Genomic DNA, 17,967 nt, shown 5'->3' with positions numbered 1-17,967 from the left:
ATGGAATTAATTATTAAATTTTTAAAAAAATGATTAATTAAAGTATAAACAATCATCAAAATGACTTTACTTTATTTTGTGTATGTAAAACACCATACTCTCATTAATCAATAAAAAGCCACTAAATATCTTAAATGGTTTGCCATATCAAAATCTTATAAATCTTTTTCAATTTCTGTTATTATATGCTAATACAATATTTTATGGAATTTCATATATTATAAGCCATTATTTATTTGTATTTGTAGCTTTACTTACAAATAAAAAATAATCCTCCATGCCTTTTCCCTGAAACACATGTAAATAACATTATTAATACACATATCTGGACTTTCCAATTTTACAGATGCCAGCCATAGAAAATTTAAAAAAAAAGATGAATTTTTAAAAACTTAGTTATTTATTTAACATAAAAACAGATGTATGTACGGAAACTTTTAAGTCAGGCATGTTATGTGTTGGTTTTGTTAAATGTTCACTCGTATCAGATGTACTAAAAGAAAGAGAAAATATGCTTCATATCATTAACTAGCAAACTTATATCATTCGGTTTCCTTTTATAGCCATTCAAAGGTCAGAAGTTTCCTTTCCCTCATTTTTTTATGGTACATAGATTGTTGATGGTGCCAATTAATTTAGTTTTGATACGTAAAATTTTGTCCCTTTACTTATGTCTTAATGAATATATATAGCCATATGTAAAAAGGTTTCTTTAGACCTTTGTCATTTGTCATCTTCACACATGGACTTTTTAATTAGCTTATTGAAAAAAATATAAGCCATTTTGAAACAGTTTACTCTCATTATATCTTGCCACCCTTCCAGATAAATTACTACTGTGAAATTTGCCTTCAAAGAGTAAATAATAAGAGCATTTTATGAAGTGCATCTTAATTGCTCCAGGAGTGACAACTTCCTTTCAGTGATAATGTTATTGATTATTGAGTATAGTGTGTTGAGATAAAGAAGTTTGTGACTTTTATTTTTTTTTTGTTTTAGCTATATCCCTTCATTGTTAATTATTTTGTGAAGTGTAGTTGTTCAAAATTGCAATAAATTGATTTAGATTTTGAGATTATTTTCTTGGCATTGTATAATTCTCTTTTCTTTGTTTATTGCAGACAACCAATTTCTAAGCGGAGTTATATCCTACACCATGGTTTAAGATCAACCGTGGCTTGGATTATGGCTGATTTGTGTGAGATCAAGGTATTCCATCCAGCTGGTATTCTCAGAATTAAATGAGACTTACCATAATTTTACATCAGGATTTACTAATAAAGTGCAATGCTGATTACTCATTGTTTGTGAAAAACCTGTACACACTCACACACTCTCTTTCACACACACATGCATAACTTTATCTTCTTATCCATGTTATGTTGTCTCCTAATTTGCTTGATGTATGTTACCATGAAAAGAAAATATCATCCCATATAGCTAATAATCATGAAATCGATGACCTTATATGAATGGTTCAAATACTTTTTCATTACGTGGAAAATGGTTCATACTGGTTCAACTTAAACTTTAATTTCAAAGTCATGTAATCTTTATTTAAAATAAATGATACATAAAACATAAGCTCTATTCATAAAGCAAGACAGATTACTAACATACATTGTATGCTAGCAATACAAAAGGACATATATTAACACATAATTATACCCTATTTAACGGAGCATAAACATAAACCAAGTGGACATAAATGCAGTCAGTACAGTAGTACATATAGTAATATGTAATTATACATGACTTAACAAAGTACATATACGCATACATAGATAAACTGTTTGTTGGGGAGGCATGCATTGAAGCAACCTACCTTACCTACAAACATGCACACACCCACCCACAAAACTCACACATGCAAAATATATATATTGAAGCATATAAAAAATATGTGCCATATAACATCACATCATCATATATACAGTTTCATGTAATTTTACATGGATTTACATCACATATGCAGCTTTATGTGCATACACTGGTACCTATTACAAAAGGAAAACATACCATGTAGCTGTGGGGAACTAAAATGTGAATAATTAAAAGCAACTAAAACCAAAGTAAACATGCTAAAGATTACTTAAAAGTTTCATCAAATGCATGCATGAAAGCTTGCCTAGTATAAGTCCAGGTTTATGTAAAAACACATTGCTTGCCTAGTATAAGTCCAGGCTTATGTAAAAATACATTACTTGCCTAGTATAAGTCCAGGTTTATGTAAAAACACATTGCTTGCCTAGTATAAGTCCAGGTTTATGTAAAAACACATTGCTTGCCTAGTATAAGTCCAGGCTTATGTAAAAACACATTGCTTGCCTAGTATAAGTCCAGGTTTATGTAAAAACACATTGTTTGCCTAGTGTAAGTCCAGGTTTATTTAAAAACACATTGCTTGCCTAGTATAAGTCCAGGTTTATGTAAAAACACATTGCTTGCCTAGTATAAGTCCAGGCTTATGTAAAAACACATTACTTGCCTAGTATAAGTCCAGGTTTATGTAAAAACACATTGCTTGCCTAGTATAAGTCCAGGCTTATGTAAAAACACATTACTTGCCTAGTATAAGTCCAGGTTTATGTAAAAACACATTGCTTGCCTAGTGTAAGTCCAGGTTTATGTAAAAACACATTGCTTGCCTAGTATAAGTCCAGGTTTATGTAAAAACACATTGCTTGCCTAGTATACATCCAGGTTTATGTAAAATCACATTGCTTGCCTAGTATACATCCAGATTTATGTAAAAACACATTGCTTGCCTAGTATAAGTCCAGGTTTATGTAAAAACACATTGCTTGCCTAGTATAAGTCCAGGTTTATGTAAAAACACATTGCTTGCCTAGTATACATCCAGGTTTATGTAAAATCACATTGCTTGCCTAGTATATATCCAGATTTATGTAAAAACACATTGCTCACCTAGTATAAGTCCAGGTTTATGTAAAAACACATTGCTTGCCTAGTATACATCCAGGTTTATGTAAAATCACATTGCTTGCCTAGTATACATCCAGATTTATGTAAAAACACATTGCTTGCCTAGTATAAGTCCAGGTTTATGTAAAAACACATTGCTTGCCTAGTATACATCCAGGTTTATGTAAAATCACATTGCTTGCCTAGTATACATCCAGATTTATGTAAAAACACATTGCTTGCCTAGTATAAGTCCATGTCTATGTAAAAACACATTGCTTGCCTAGTGTAAGTCCAGGTTTATGTAAAAACACATTGCTTGCCTAGTATAAGTCCAGGTTTATGTAAAAACACATTGCTTGCCTAGTGTAAGTCCAGGTTTATGTAAAAACACATTGCTAGCCTAGTATAAGTCCAGGTTTATGTAAAAACACATTGCTTGCCTAGTATAAGTCCAGGTTTATGTAAAAACACATTGCTTGCCTAGTATAAGTCCAGGCTTATGTAAAAACACATTACTTGCCTAGTATAAGTCCAGGTTTATGTAAAAACACATTGCTTGCCTAGTATAAGTCCAGGCTTATGTAAAAACACATTACTTGCCTAGTATAAGTCCAGGTTTATGTAAAAACACATTGCTTGCCTAGTGTAAGTCCAGGTTTATGTAAAAACACATTGCTTGCCTAGTATACATCCAGGTTTATGTAAAATCACATTGCTTGCCTAGTATACATCCAGATTTATGTAAAAACACATTGCTTGCCTAGTATAAGTCCAGGTTTATGTAAAAACACATTGCTTGCCTAGTATAAGTCCAGGTTTATGTAAAAACACATTGCTTGCCTAGTATACATCCAGGTTTATGTAAAATCACATTGCTTGCCTAGTATATATCCAGATTTATGTAAAAACACATTGCTCACCTAGTATAAGTCCAGGTTTATGTAAAAACACATTGCTTGCCTAGTATACATCCAGGTTTATGTAAAATCACATTGCTTGCCTAGTATACATCCAGATTTATGTAAAAACACATTGCTTGCCTAGTATAAGTCCAGGTTTATGTAAAAACACATTGCTTGCCTAGTATACATCCAGGTTTATGTAAAATCACATTGCTTGCCTAGTATACATCCAGATTTATGTAAAAACACATTGCTTGCCTAGTATAAGTCCATGTCTATGTAAAAACACATTGCTTGCCTAGTGTAAGTCCAGGTTTATGTAAAAACACATTGCTTGCCTAGTATAAGTCCAGGTTTATGTAAAAACACATTGCTTGCCTAGTGTAAGTCCAGGTTTATGTAAAAACACATTGCTTGCCTAGTATAAGTCCAGGTTTATGTAAAAACACATTGCTTGCCTAGTATAAGTCCAGGTTTATGTAAAAACACATTGCTTGCCTAGTATAAGTCCAGGTTTATGTAAAAACACATTGTTTGCCTAGTGTAAGTCCAGGTTTATTTAAAAACACATTGCTTGCCTAGTATAAGTCCAGGTTTATGTAAAAACACATTGCTTGCCTAGTATAAGTCCAGGCTTATGTAAAAACACATTACTTGCCTAGTATAAGTCCAGGTTTATGTAAAAACACATTGCTTGCCTAGTGTAAGTCCAGGTTTATGTAAAAACACATTGCTTGCCTAGTATAAGTCCAGGCTTATGTAAAAACACATTACTTGCCTAGTATAAGTCCAGGTTTATGTAAAAACACATTGCTTGCCTAGTGTAAGTCCAGGTTTATGTAAAAACACATTGCTTGCCTAGTATAAGTCCAGGTTTATGTAAAAACACATTGCTTGCCTAGTATAAGTCCAGGTTTATGTAAAAACACATTGCTTGCCTAGTATAAGTCCAGGTTTATGTAAAAATACATAGCTTGCCTAGTGTTAAGTCCAGGTTTATGTAAAAACACATTGTTGCCTAGTATAAGTCCATGTCTATGTAAAGACACATTGCTTGCCTAGTATAAGTCCAGGTTTATGTAAAAACACATTGCAGATTTGCTTTGGCATATAACAAGACTCTGAATAGGAGCAACATATCAGTCGTTTGGTTGACACTTCATTGTTTGGCCTAGATCTGTTTCTTATAGGAATCAATTCTAGTGCTTCTTCACAATCAGACATGGTCAGTGATTGTAGGAATGGAGTTGTGGTTTGAACTAGCGGAAGACCCACCCTGCAAACTTGTTGATAATTAGGAAAGAGATGACAGCAGTCAAGAAGATTGATATATCACTTGTTGACAGCTCTTTGGCAAGATAATGTTTTACATTCCATAAGTTAGCTGTAATGTAATGAAAAATATGATACCCATCACAGTGCATATCATTATTTATAGATGTGTCATTGCTACACATATACTTTGACATTATTATTAATGATATATGAATCATAGGTGAGAACCAGTTTGTCATTGGTTTAACTGTCAGTCATACATAGAAACCCTTCTCATGTGTAAACCTCATTGAATCATTGATCTAAGTGTTTTCCAGATCACTGACAGTATTTTTATGAGAATCTATTTGTTTAAGGGCTAGAGTGTCAGTCATATGCAGAACCCATCCCATCTGTGAAATTCATCAAACCACTATCAGAGAGTTGGTCCGGATCACAGACAATATTATTGTGAGAACCAATTTGTCTTGGGGCTGAACTTATATTTCAAATGTCCACTAGTCTGCTGGCAAACTCTATTAGCATTTTCACTAGGAATTGCTGAATTAATCTTATGTATACCTCCTAAGGTATTGAGTTTGTAACAGCCACAAATTTATTTGTGGTGAGGTTGGTAGAGGTGCTTTGTCACAATGATAGTTTGAAGGGTTCTTTGCTCTTTGATGATGGTTTAATTAAAAATGGATTGAAGAAATGAGTTGTAGAACATTGGGGTCTTAATATTTCAAATGCATTTTATTTAAAGTAAATGCATCATTAAGTTTCAATCATGCCTCCATGTTTGATGAAAAAGTCAATTGATGCACTCAGATAATGACGAGATATTCTAGTCTAACATATCCATTGAAAAGTTATTATTATTATTATTATTATTATCATTATTATTAAGGCTGGTGAGATGGTGCTGGATCCAATGTGTGGCAAAGGAAGTATTCTTATTGAGGCTGCAAGGACCAACCAGGTGATTGTATAAAATATGCCAAAATATCCATTTGCTAAATGACAGGTGGTGTTCAGTGCTTTCTTCTTCTCCTCAGGATTAACCAGGACAAAAGAATCTATACACACAGACTACTTGCTTAAAAACATAATGGGCAATTCTTTTTAATTTAAGATACGACTTGCTGAACATTCATACTAATAAAGATGCTTTGCAAAAGGATGGAACCGCTGTGCAAAAAACTTGTATGGCTTCTGGTTATCCTCAGAAAAACATAGGTCTTTTCTGTAATTATATCTATACATTTTTTGCTGCTTTGGAAATTGTTTGTTATCCTAAAATTGTGTGTGTGTGTGTGTGTGATTTGGACTTTTAATGTAGCTTTAACAATTTTTCAGTCATATCGCTATGATGTCTGCAGTTTGCAGGCCTGGCCCTAGGATGTGCAGGGCCCAAGGCATTATGCGGGGCCCAAGGAATCATGTGGGACCCAAGGCATCAAAATCATTGAGCAGGGCCCCAAGCAAAACAAATGCATTGCAGAGTTGACTTCCTGAAAGCGCGGGGCCCAGGGCGGTTGCCTCATTCACCTAGAACCATTCTCATTGTAAAGGTTTTTAATGGGGTTTCATTTTCCATCTAGAAAGGAAGGATTCAGTATAAAGCATACAGTTTATAAACTCATACTGTGGAATCTAATTACATCATTGCATCATTCACCATAAAAGCTTTTTTTGTACTAATATCCCATTTTAGGCTTTGTGGGGAATGACATATCCAGAGTATCATATGCATGCCATATGTTTTGGACATGTCCATCTGACTGTCTGAATTAATGACTGTGGGATAATTTGAATTTTTTTGTCCCATGTACTCACCAAAATACTAACAATAGGCAGTCCTTTTTAAAATTTGAACTAATGTTTTGGGGTCTTATGATCACATGTCAGTGAGAGCAAAATGGTTTTTATCCAGTATCTTGATTTTTATAAGTCATAACTTGACTAAACCTTACAGGTGTTCTTGAGAATATAAAGAAGCATTCTTGATGATTATTTGTAATGGTTGAAGTTCAGGGTTACTGTGGCCTAATATTGCATAATGATTTCTGCACAATAACTTTAGTTCTGTAAAATATAATTTCAACAAACAAAAAGTTTCCCAGGAGGAAAGTCTATAGATTTTGGGTTCTTAGGAACAATGGTCAAGGTAACAAAGTCAACTAAAAGGAATGGGTTTCGGTTTGGTAAGTTGAACTCTGAATATATGTCACCAAACCTTACAAATATGATGCCCTTCAAGATCCAGAAATATTATATAGATTAAGAGAGCAAACATCATGTGAAATGAAATTTTTTTTCTCCAAGCATTACGTAAAGTTGAGAGACAGCAACAAGCCATTGAGCTGCATATGGTTTGGAACTAAAGTTTGTACAACTGTACTAGTAGTAAATAAGTCTGCATGTACTTTAAAAACTGTTCAGTTGAACATAATGTTTATTGTCACTACACGTTTTGCATACCGAACTTTTAATTACAGTGTTGTCGGGCATTTCTGCACACATAAAGTTTCTGTCTCCAATATTGAAGCAAAACGCATACTAAATTCGACTGATACTGCAATGCTTACCATTTGAAAAGAGGCAATTGTCACCAGAATATTCTTTTCAAAGTAATATTAATTTTTGGACACATGGGATACCACCCCCGTGTTTTCATGACTCGCAATATGTCAGCCAATTCTGTGCACAGCTTTGAAAAGATGTAATGTTTGTCTATCATACTATAGAAATGAAATACATTACTTTGGACTGTTTGTGTCAGCAGTTCAGCCGAGTAATTGGGTCAGGTTTAAAGCTAGTTTTACAAAATTCAATGTAAAAATGCAACAAATGGCAAGATATATTAAGTAAACTATACCGATCTTGTACAATATCTTCTTTGTGGGGAAAATTACTAAAGAATTTAGAAACAGACTATATGCTGGGAAATTTTGTGAGGATCCCATTCTAGCAGCTAGCTGACATGTTGGGGTAGCAGACGATTTTGTATGTGTGGGACAACTTCTTGCAAAATTGGAAACTTGGATTAAGATGCAGAATTTTCTTAAGGTATACAATTCCTTTTTTTATATGATGTATTTATTTGTATGATTCTAACAGATACATAGTAAATAGGATTTTCTGGGTTACAGGTTCAAGAAGGTCATGGAGTGGGTCTTCATGTTGACATTTAGAAATCACGTTTTCATATGCATTTCAAGTCGAAATGTGGGATATTTTCGTACACTTTATGAATATAACTTTTTTTAAAGTACGATCATTCATTCTTGATACAGAATGGATTTTTGACAAAAATAACACATGATCCAATGTTTACAGAAATGATGTATCACTGTGCAGAATTACCTGACATGCAGACCTTGCAGACATGGTGGTACATTTTCCAGCTTTACAATAGCAGTTTATGATACTTTGTTACACCGTACTGAAAACTTGTCAAACTTACAGGGAAAAAATCAACTGCCTTTCTCAGGGTTGGCAGGTCTGCTAAACAGTTTTGTATGATTGGCCATGGAGTAAATTTGTGAGACATTCATACTTTATTACCATCATTTTCACTGGTTATTTACTGTGTTGTAAAGAATGCATGATTTCATGTTGTATACACTTGTAGACAAATTTAGTGTAGAAATTCATTTGTGCTACCTGCATCTGGGATTAGGTTTTGCCTTACAGTTCACATGAGCAAATGCCATTTTCTCCTAGGTCTATTTTTATGCATTTACAAAAATTTTCATAAGTAATTTTGTGGAAAATTAATCAGTTCATGCTTTCTCTTCATTAATGTTTTTGACCCAATTGACCTGCAGTATGTATGAAATCAATCTGATTTGTTTAGGTTTTGAGTTTTCATGATGTTGAAAAGTTTGAGTTTTATGTATGTTCATGTATTTTGGGGATTTGTTGTGACTGAAGGGGATATCATAGCAGGATCAAGTTTGCCATGCCAACCTTTTTACAGATTTGGTTTCTCTGAAGAGTTTGAAAATACATACATATTGATGTTTGTGGAGTTTTATTTTGATAGCAGTTGATCCATGGCCCTGACATCGCCAAAAACTGTTAGTGCTATGTTAATGGTCATTTACATCGTGTCAGGCATATATCATCAGATTTCAGTTTCATTCTTGATATTGATTGATATAACTCTTATGTGTCTCGGATGGTTTTATTTGCACAAAATATTTGTCACTGATGCCTCACGATCGGGTCATTGCTTGTCCATTTCAGTCAGCTGGTAAGAGATTTAGATGACATTTGAAAGAGTGATTAACATTAAACTGATTCAAAATTTTGCCAAAGTAAAGGTGTCTTCCATAGAAGGAATAGCACTATTTGTAACCAAAATATCAGTGATGATAGAGCTATCTTTCCTTGAAATAGTTATGAATGTGGCAGACATACATTGCCAGAGGTTATTTTTGGTTGTAGACAAATGGCAGAATGATATTCCAACTGTGGTGCATAGCTTTGGAATTTCATTTACAGTTCTATGTACATGGCATGAATTATATAAAAACACAATATTAGATATTTGGTTCATGTATAAATTAAAAGATGCATAACATCATTATTCACATTTAAAACAGTAATCTCAATATTCTGAATCATTTCAATTGCCTTTGATTGCAAACAATGTATATAATTTTATAATGTGTCAGTTTCATGCCAACAATGTATATAATTTCATAATGTGTCAGTTTCATACCAACAATGTATATAATTTTGTAATGTGTCAGTTTCATGCCAGCAATGTATATAATTTCATAATGTGTCATTTTCATACCAACAATGTATATAATTTCATAATGTGTCAGTTTCATGCCAACAATGTATATAATTTCATAATGTGTCAGTTTCATGCCAGCAATGTATATAATTTCATAATGTGTCATTTTCATGCCAGCAATGTATATAATTTCATAATGTGTCAGTTTCATACCAACAATGTATATAATTTCATAATGTGTCAGTTTCATGCCAACAATGTATATAATTTCATAATGTGTCAGTTTCATGCCAACAATTTATATAATTTCATAATGAGTCAGTTTCATGCCAACAATGTATATAATTTCTTAATCTGTGCTGATGATAGCAAACAATGTATATAATGTCATAACATGTGTCAATTTCATGCAAACAACGTATATAATTTCATAACATGTGCCAATGATTTCTAACAATGCTTATAATTTAATAATTTGTGTCAGTGATTGCAAACAATATATATAATTTACTTACAGACTGCATATTTTCTTGGCTGTGATATCGACCCAGATCAACTGAAGTTTGCAAGAACCAATGTTGACTTTGCAGGGACTAACAGGAATGTTCAAATTGTACAGGCTGATGCTTTAAGTATGTTGTATTGTTATGTCTGGAAATACCATTCTTGTCTCTTTGATTATTAAAAACAGTGGATAAGAATTATAATTTCAAGACACATAGAAAACAGTTAAAGAAATATTAAATTAAATCTGAACATTCTGATTACATTGTTATACACCTTGGTGTGAATCATATAAACTTTGAAATAATTTCCATCCAGCTGTTTTTATTTTTGCTGTTTCTTTTCAGTCATTGATCGTGTTGAAGATGTGTGTTTATATTCTGCACAAGTTTACTTTTATTTCACACAGAGGTCTCTAGTGATTATTTTAAATGCTGGGCTGATATACTAAGGTATGTTCATGGTTAGTGTTTTATGAGAATTGTTTCTTGTTTCAGACCTCCCACTGCCTGACATTGTTTTATGAGAATTGTTTCTTGTTTCAGTCCTCCCACTGCCTGACATTGTTTTATGAAAATTGTTTCTTGTTTCAGACCTCCCACTGCCTGACATTGTTTTATGAGAATTGTTTCTTGTTTCAGACCTCCCACTGCCTGACATTGTTTTATGAGAATTGTTTCTTGTTTCAGTCCTCCCACTGCCTGACATTGTTTTATGAAAATTGTTTCTTGTTTCAGACCTCCCACTGCCTGACATTGTTTTATGAGAATTGTTTCTTGTTTCAGACCTCCCACTGCCTGACATTGTTTTATGAGAATTGTTTCTTGTTTCAGACCTCCCACTGCCTGTCATTGTTTTATGAGAATTGTTTCTTGTTTCAGACCTCCCACTGCCTGACATTGTTTTATGAGAATTGTTTCTTGTTTCAGACCTCCCACTGCCTGACATTGTTTTATGAGAATTGTTTCTTGTTTCAGATCTCCCACTGCTGGACAATGTTTTTATGAAATTTTTTTATTGTTTCAGACTTCCCACTGCCTGACAATTTTTTAGACTGCATTGTGATGGATGCCCCATTTGGTATTAAGCATACCACACAGCTTGCAGATCTCAAATCATTCTATTGCTCACTGCTTTTGGAAACATCAAGGTATAGTCTAATGTTTCAATAAATAAATATATTAAAGAGTCTAACATGCAAACACTAATAGTGTTTTTAGCCAGATAATTTACTGTACAGAAAGTTATACTTGCTATGTTTTTGAAGTACTTCTGATATTTTTGTAGCCAGGATAGGCAAGGACAAACATGACTTTTATCACCTAGATTTCTGTTTCCATGCTAAACATTGAAGGACTGCAGTTTTTATTTATGCCTCTATCATGCATACGGTATACAGACTGTTGATCAAAGTTGGTCTGGCGCCTGATGTTTGCTCTTAGAATATTAGATTGCCTTTTTCTGAATTTATGATTCGTTCCTGAGAGAAATGGTGATGAAAGTCATTGTTGCATGACATATCAACTTAGTTTCAACATTTTCTTAATGTCTCTTAGATTTTGTTACATCTTTAATGCAATTGGTTGAAAGTATTTACATAAGAACTGGATGAAATCATGTTAGATTTTAATTAAATACTTTTTCAACAAAGATTCAAGATTTTTATAATAATTTCCATTGTATAATGAAGTTGCTGCAAACTTGATGATCAGAGACAACCCATATATGAGTTATCAGGAGGACGTAAAAAAGACAGTGGGAAAATAATTCACTTAAAATATATACAGTATAAAATATATAAAGTCAACTTGTGTTCACGTCAGGTCCCAGTCAAGTGCAATTTCATAATTGGGACAGATCATCTGTTGGCTCTGGTAATCTTAATGGTGAAATATACCACTCTTCCTGAAGTATCCTGAGTATTCAGAATTAAGTCACACGTGTTTGTTTTCTGTTTTCAAAGGCTTCTTAAGAATGGTGGAAGAGCAGTGGTGTTGACAAGTTTAGAATTAAAAAACTTCATTGAGAAATATCTCTCAGACCTTCATCAAATGGATGAGGCTGACTTTGTATCAGAAACCAACAGCATAACCCAAGATCCCTCCTCAAACATATTGTGTTTCTCACATTGCAAAAGCAATGATTTGAATTGTAAATGCTGTCAAGAAGATTTACCACAAAGTATTTCAGATGCCAATAACAGTCCAACAATCAAAGCTGAAAATGGAAATGGTCTTGAGAGAGGGTACTTCACGACAGCATCAGAAGCAGCAGTATGCCATTCATGTACTGAAAATAGCAAAGAAAAATGTATTGGCAGTAAAAGACATTTTGATAAATTGGAAGAAGAGAAAAATGGTAAACAGTTTGCTGAGCAAAGTTCAAAATCTTTGTTGAAAGATGCTAAAGAAAATAAAAAATACAATGTTGAACATGGAGGACATCCAATTGATGACATGAACAAAATTGGAGAACCTGTTCATGAGCATGACAATGGTAGCGGGGTGTTTCTTTCATCAGAGATCAATATTGCTGACCCTTTTCACCCATCAGAAGAGACTTCTAAAGGCTGTTGCGTAGAGATGTTCCATGAGATACACACACATTCTGTAAATAATGCTGTAAAAATTTGTACTTTAGTCTTGAAGGATCAACATTATATCAAACTTGGAGAAATGGATTCATACATACTGGAACTTAAAAATAGGAAATAAATACTGTAGCAACCCACCATATGCTGATTCTCCAATATGAATATGATTCTCCAAAATAGAAATGATGTGTCATGGTTGATATTTTGATCAGAAAAATAACTAAATTCATTGATAAATAATTTCATCAATATGGCAAATAATGACTGACTGTTAAACATGTTTTTGATCATACTCTTCAAAACACACCCCAATGAAAATAAATTTCCCTTGATAAAACAAGGGATCCACAGAACATTGTATTTGATCTGGAAACATTGCTATAATTTTAAGTTATTTTGACTTTAAAACATTTTACACAAAATGGTAAAATTGTTGATTCCACCCAGGAAAAATTGAAACACATCTTTATCAGATATACAGGTGAGACAACTTTTATATCAACTTCTTGCTCAAGATATTGTTTTGACTCATGGCATTACTTTTGAAAGTTGTTTTTTCATTGGCTGATGATGAAATTATTTTTTGCTACATTTATCACAGACTATTGACTTGTTTATGATATTAACTGCTGTGTAATCAGATTCAAGAATGTACAATTGAGAATATCACAAAAGAAATGGCCGATTGTTTTCTCTTTTTTCTTCAGATCAGATTAATACATAGATGTGTGAAATCATGGATAACAAAAACTGTTTCCCAGGTGATGCTATCACTTCTCTCAAAATAACAATACCATCACAAGTTGGTTTCAGCAAATGTAAAATGTAAAACGTTTAAGAGTGAAACCAGCAGATCTGACACTAAGTTTTAGATCTTAATTTCTTTTATCAACCTTAAGTGAAACATGACTTCATTGTCAACTGACAACAAGGCTGACCTTGAGGATAAAAAGAATTTTGTTTGCCAACATCATCTTGTGAGTATTTGGAGAGAATAGATGTTCCTGTGCTTAAGTTTTATATGCCCTCTTTAGTCGCTACAATATATAGTTTGGCTATGACTTCTGAAGAACACAAAAGAAACTATATTATATTTAATGAGCTGCAGTGAGAATAAATGATGTATTTTTGTTTTGTTTTTAAAGCTTCACCAAATATTGACCAATTCCAGAACAGTTTCGAATCTTGTTTTAATAGATCCCTTTTAGTTAAAAGTTAAGGTTTCTCGCCTGTCACATCAGCGATTACTATGGTTTGAGGTTACTTACTACTTATTTCAACAACTGACCATTAGACATGTCTCTGAAAATTCTCAGAGCTGCATGAGTAGTATTGTTATATACTCTTGTATTTTCATACTTATAGACAGCTATAAGATTCATGCATATTTGACCATTATACATTTAAAATAATAAGTAAACAGAAGGTTAACACTGGCAAGCAGTATCTAACCTTAAGTCAAAATATCCTCAACACCTGACTAAATTTAAAGTGAAAATGTTCTTTAGTTCAAAGATGAGTTAAAGAAAATAAAAAAATTCTAAGATCATTATTGTTTAACATCGATCAAGTAAACCTAGCATCGACTTTTAAGCAGAGAATTATTTTCTTGTTTACATGGCTTAGTTAATAGCTACATAAAGCTAATAATTTCTGTGTCAGAAAGAGTTGGTGATCTATTCTCTGAGGATGTATATTTCATGTAATGCTAACATTAATACTTGACATTTCCAGATTTCCAGTCATGGCTATCACATCCTAACTAGAAATATTATTTATCTAAACAAGATAGAAATGGAAAAGCTGAAAAAGCTCCAACAGTTTCATTGCATAGATAATTATTTATTTCATAGCTGACCTAATCCACTCAACCCATGTGACCCCTTTATCTGTTCTGTTAATGCATTTTAAAATGAAAGTACTACAGTACATTAGAAAATGTTGAAACTTAATGTAGAACAATGGTAAAGCACAATCTAAACAAAACTTTCATTCAAATAAAGCATCTCTAATGCAATTAAATTACAATCATACAATTACACAATCTCTTGCCTTACCCTTCCCCCCAACTTAAACATAATGGCTGAAAATGACAATTCTGCATAGTGACACTTTCTACAAACACTCAATACTTATTTAATACCAAAGTTGTCACTACAGTACTTATTTAATTAACAAAGTTGTCACTACAGTACTTATTTAATTAACAAAGTTGTCACTACAGTACTTATTTAATTACCAAAGTTGTCACTACAGTACTTATTTAATTACCAAAGTTGTCACTACAGTACTTATTTAATTACCAAAGTTGTCACTACAGTACTTATTTAATTACCAAAGTTGTCACTACAGTACTTATTTAATTACCAAAGTTGTCACTACAGTACTTATTTAATTACCAAAGTTGTCACTACAGTACTTATTTAATTACCAAAGTTGTCACTACAGTACTTATTTAATTACCAAAGTTGTCACTACAGTACTTATTTAATTACCAAAGTTGTCACTACAGTACTTATTTAATTACCAAAGTTGTCACTACAGTACTTATTTAATTACCAAAGTTGTCACTACAGTACTTATTTAATTACCAAAGTTGTCACTACAGTACTTATTTAATTACCAAAGTTGTCACTACAGTACTTATTTAATTAACAAAGTTGTCACTACAGTACTTATTTAATTAACAAAGTTGTCACTACAGTACTTATTTAATTAACAAAGTTGTCACTAGTACAGTGAAAAAGCCAGTGGTGATACAGCCTGAAATAAATGATTTAAAGTTAGTTCTTTATTGCCAACACATTTTTTATATCACATCCGCATTCTTGAATTTCTCATCTAGTATCAGACATCTGACAGGGCATGCCTGGCCTTGTGTGCATAGTAGGAGGTCAGGGGCAGGTCCTGTACATTGACCTTACTTAATCCATTTCTGGGGATGTGTGCACTCCTGATCAGCTGAGGTCACAATTATTTGTCTTATTTGGCCATTACAGTTGTTTCTTTGTTGAGAGGCTGGACTCTAAACAAACCACTGTGTAATGGGTCAGATGAATGCTGCATTACTTACTGTGCATCTCCAATATACATACAACAACCAAACCATTATGCTCAAATTCTAAAGAATAAACAATTACCTTTAAATCAATACCAAGAATGTGTACATCTAAATCTTGTATCACCACCAAAATAAGAGGACAAATTGCTCTAAAAATAGATTGGGACTACATTCATGGGTAGTAATGATTGTTATGCAAGTCATATCAGGCCACACCTAATTCAGTTTATCACAGTCTTTTTGAATTTCATTGCAAATAAGGTGTATGACAGCTGTGTGTAGTGCTGGTATTGCACATGGTGCAAGTTTTGGGTCAAGTGCTCTTGTTGTTGTTGTTGTTGTGGGGTTTAATGCCATTTTTCAGCACACGATAGGCTATGCATGGTGGCCAGTATTAATGGTGGAGGCAGAACCCAGGAAAACCCCTGGAAGAACCACTGACCCGTGAGAAGCTACTGGCAAGCTTTCTCACATACCCACATTGGCTGAATCCTAGACTCGAACCCACGCAGACAAAGGTGAGATGGCAGTGATCCGTAACGGAGAGCGCTTTAGACCACTCGGCCACTCGGGGCCCCTCAAGTGCCCTTGAGAAACCTAAACTAAATTTGCTACATCTTCCTAATTATATCAATCTTTCTCAATGTAGTAAAAAACTTTATTATAATACAAATTAATTTCTACCTGAAAATGTTTGAAGAAAAAAAACATTCATAAATTAAATTTTGATACATATTTATTTAAACATTTAAATTTAGAAAACTAAATTTGAATGAAAAGTTAAATTTTCATACAAATTTAAAAATTCAAATTGACAAATTTTATACAGCAAAGCTGACTAATGAATGTTATTTTTAAAAAAGTGGTAGCACAAGTTTGTTCAAAATTTAACATTTTATCCAAGTGTAGTAAAGCAAGATGGATCACAGTGATTTTTACAGCAAATTGAAAGACGCCTGTTCAACTGCATATTGGCGTATGCACTAAAGAAACAATGACAAGTACTATGTTCCAGGTTTGTTGTATGAGGTACTCAGTCAGTTGTTAGTACAAATACTAGTGCACTAAACTTTCCCATTTTGATGGGACCAATACCTTGTTTTATAATAAAAATGCATTGCATTTCAGTATTGTTAGCCACAAATGGTGATAATATTTTAGGAAAGTACAACTCAAGGGAGGCTCTACCTTACTGAACAATGGTGCTGAGTGCGCTCATGAACACCTAATCCATGTCTTCGAGATGTTGTCAGTGTGGTAGTATGAACTAATCTTGGTCTTGGTCATGTATGGCTGCTGGAGAGCTTCCACACTAAATCAGCTCTTCCACCATGTTCCAGATACTAGGCTAGATCTGAAATGTTTCACTAATTCTTATAGAATAACTAAGATGTAGGTAAAAGAAGTTAAAATCTGCTAGATATGAAGATTTTAAAATTACATTAATGGTGCAAGCACAGGAAAAAACACTAATACTTGACATAGTGACACTCAAAAATGTGAAAAAAATGGGCATGTACTAAAGTGACTATTCATCCCAAAAATATATGAGGTTTCTATAAGTATGTTTGTCAAATTATGTTCAGCCATTTACAGGCTAAATAATAATAAGGTACACTAGCTATCATAAAATTAAGACAACGTGGGGATGGTGAGGTTTTTGATCATTGGTGTAACAGTTAGTACACCAGTATACATGGGATATGTAACTATGTTAAGATCATTTACACAAAGTTAAACTCAAATAATCAGAACATATCTGGTGCAATATTTAGAGTGTCAGTTAAAATTATTATTAGTAATTAATAATGCATGAAGTAAAATGGTTCATTAGAATGGGATATTGGCTTATACCACAATACATCACTTTGTTAATCTTGTCTTAACCAAACTGAACAAAGAAAAGGAATGCATTTTGTGTTAAACTTACTTCATTTTGCTGTTTTCTTACATTCAAGGGTACATAGACTTG

General features: G+C 33.1%; 1 protein-coding gene across 1 annotated transcript in view; it reads left to right on the top strand.

Annotated features, from left to right (window-relative positions):
• Positions 1 to 17,908, top strand: part of LOC149804412 (U6 snRNA (guanine-N(2))-methyltransferase THUMPD2-like) — a 30,974-nt gene extending 13,066 nt beyond the window's left edge. The window contains exons 6-10 of the mRNA XM_089939964.1: positions 1,122 to 1,209; positions 5,995 to 6,066; positions 10,355 to 10,469; positions 11,368 to 11,491; positions 12,305 to 17,908. Coding sequence (XP_089796090.1) covers positions 1,122 to 1,209; positions 5,995 to 6,066; positions 10,355 to 10,469; positions 11,368 to 11,491; positions 12,305 to 13,055 — 1,150 coding nt within the window. The 3' untranslated portion in view covers positions 13,056 to 17,908. The remainder of the gene's footprint in view (positions 1 to 1,121; positions 1,210 to 5,994; positions 6,067 to 10,354; positions 10,470 to 11,367; positions 11,492 to 12,304) is intronic.
• The last annotated feature ends 59 nt before the right edge of the window (positions 17,909 to 17,967 follow it).

This window comes from Sinohyriopsis cumingii, chromosome 2, assembly GCF_028554795.1.
Source record: "Sinohyriopsis cumingii isolate HCF-2022 chromosome 2, ASM2855479v2, whole genome shotgun sequence".
In the NCBI taxonomy this organism is placed as follows: Eukaryota; Metazoa; Mollusca; class Bivalvia; order Unionida; family Unionidae; genus Sinohyriopsis; species Sinohyriopsis cumingii.
This window is presented reverse-complemented; position numbering and strand designations above follow the sequence as displayed.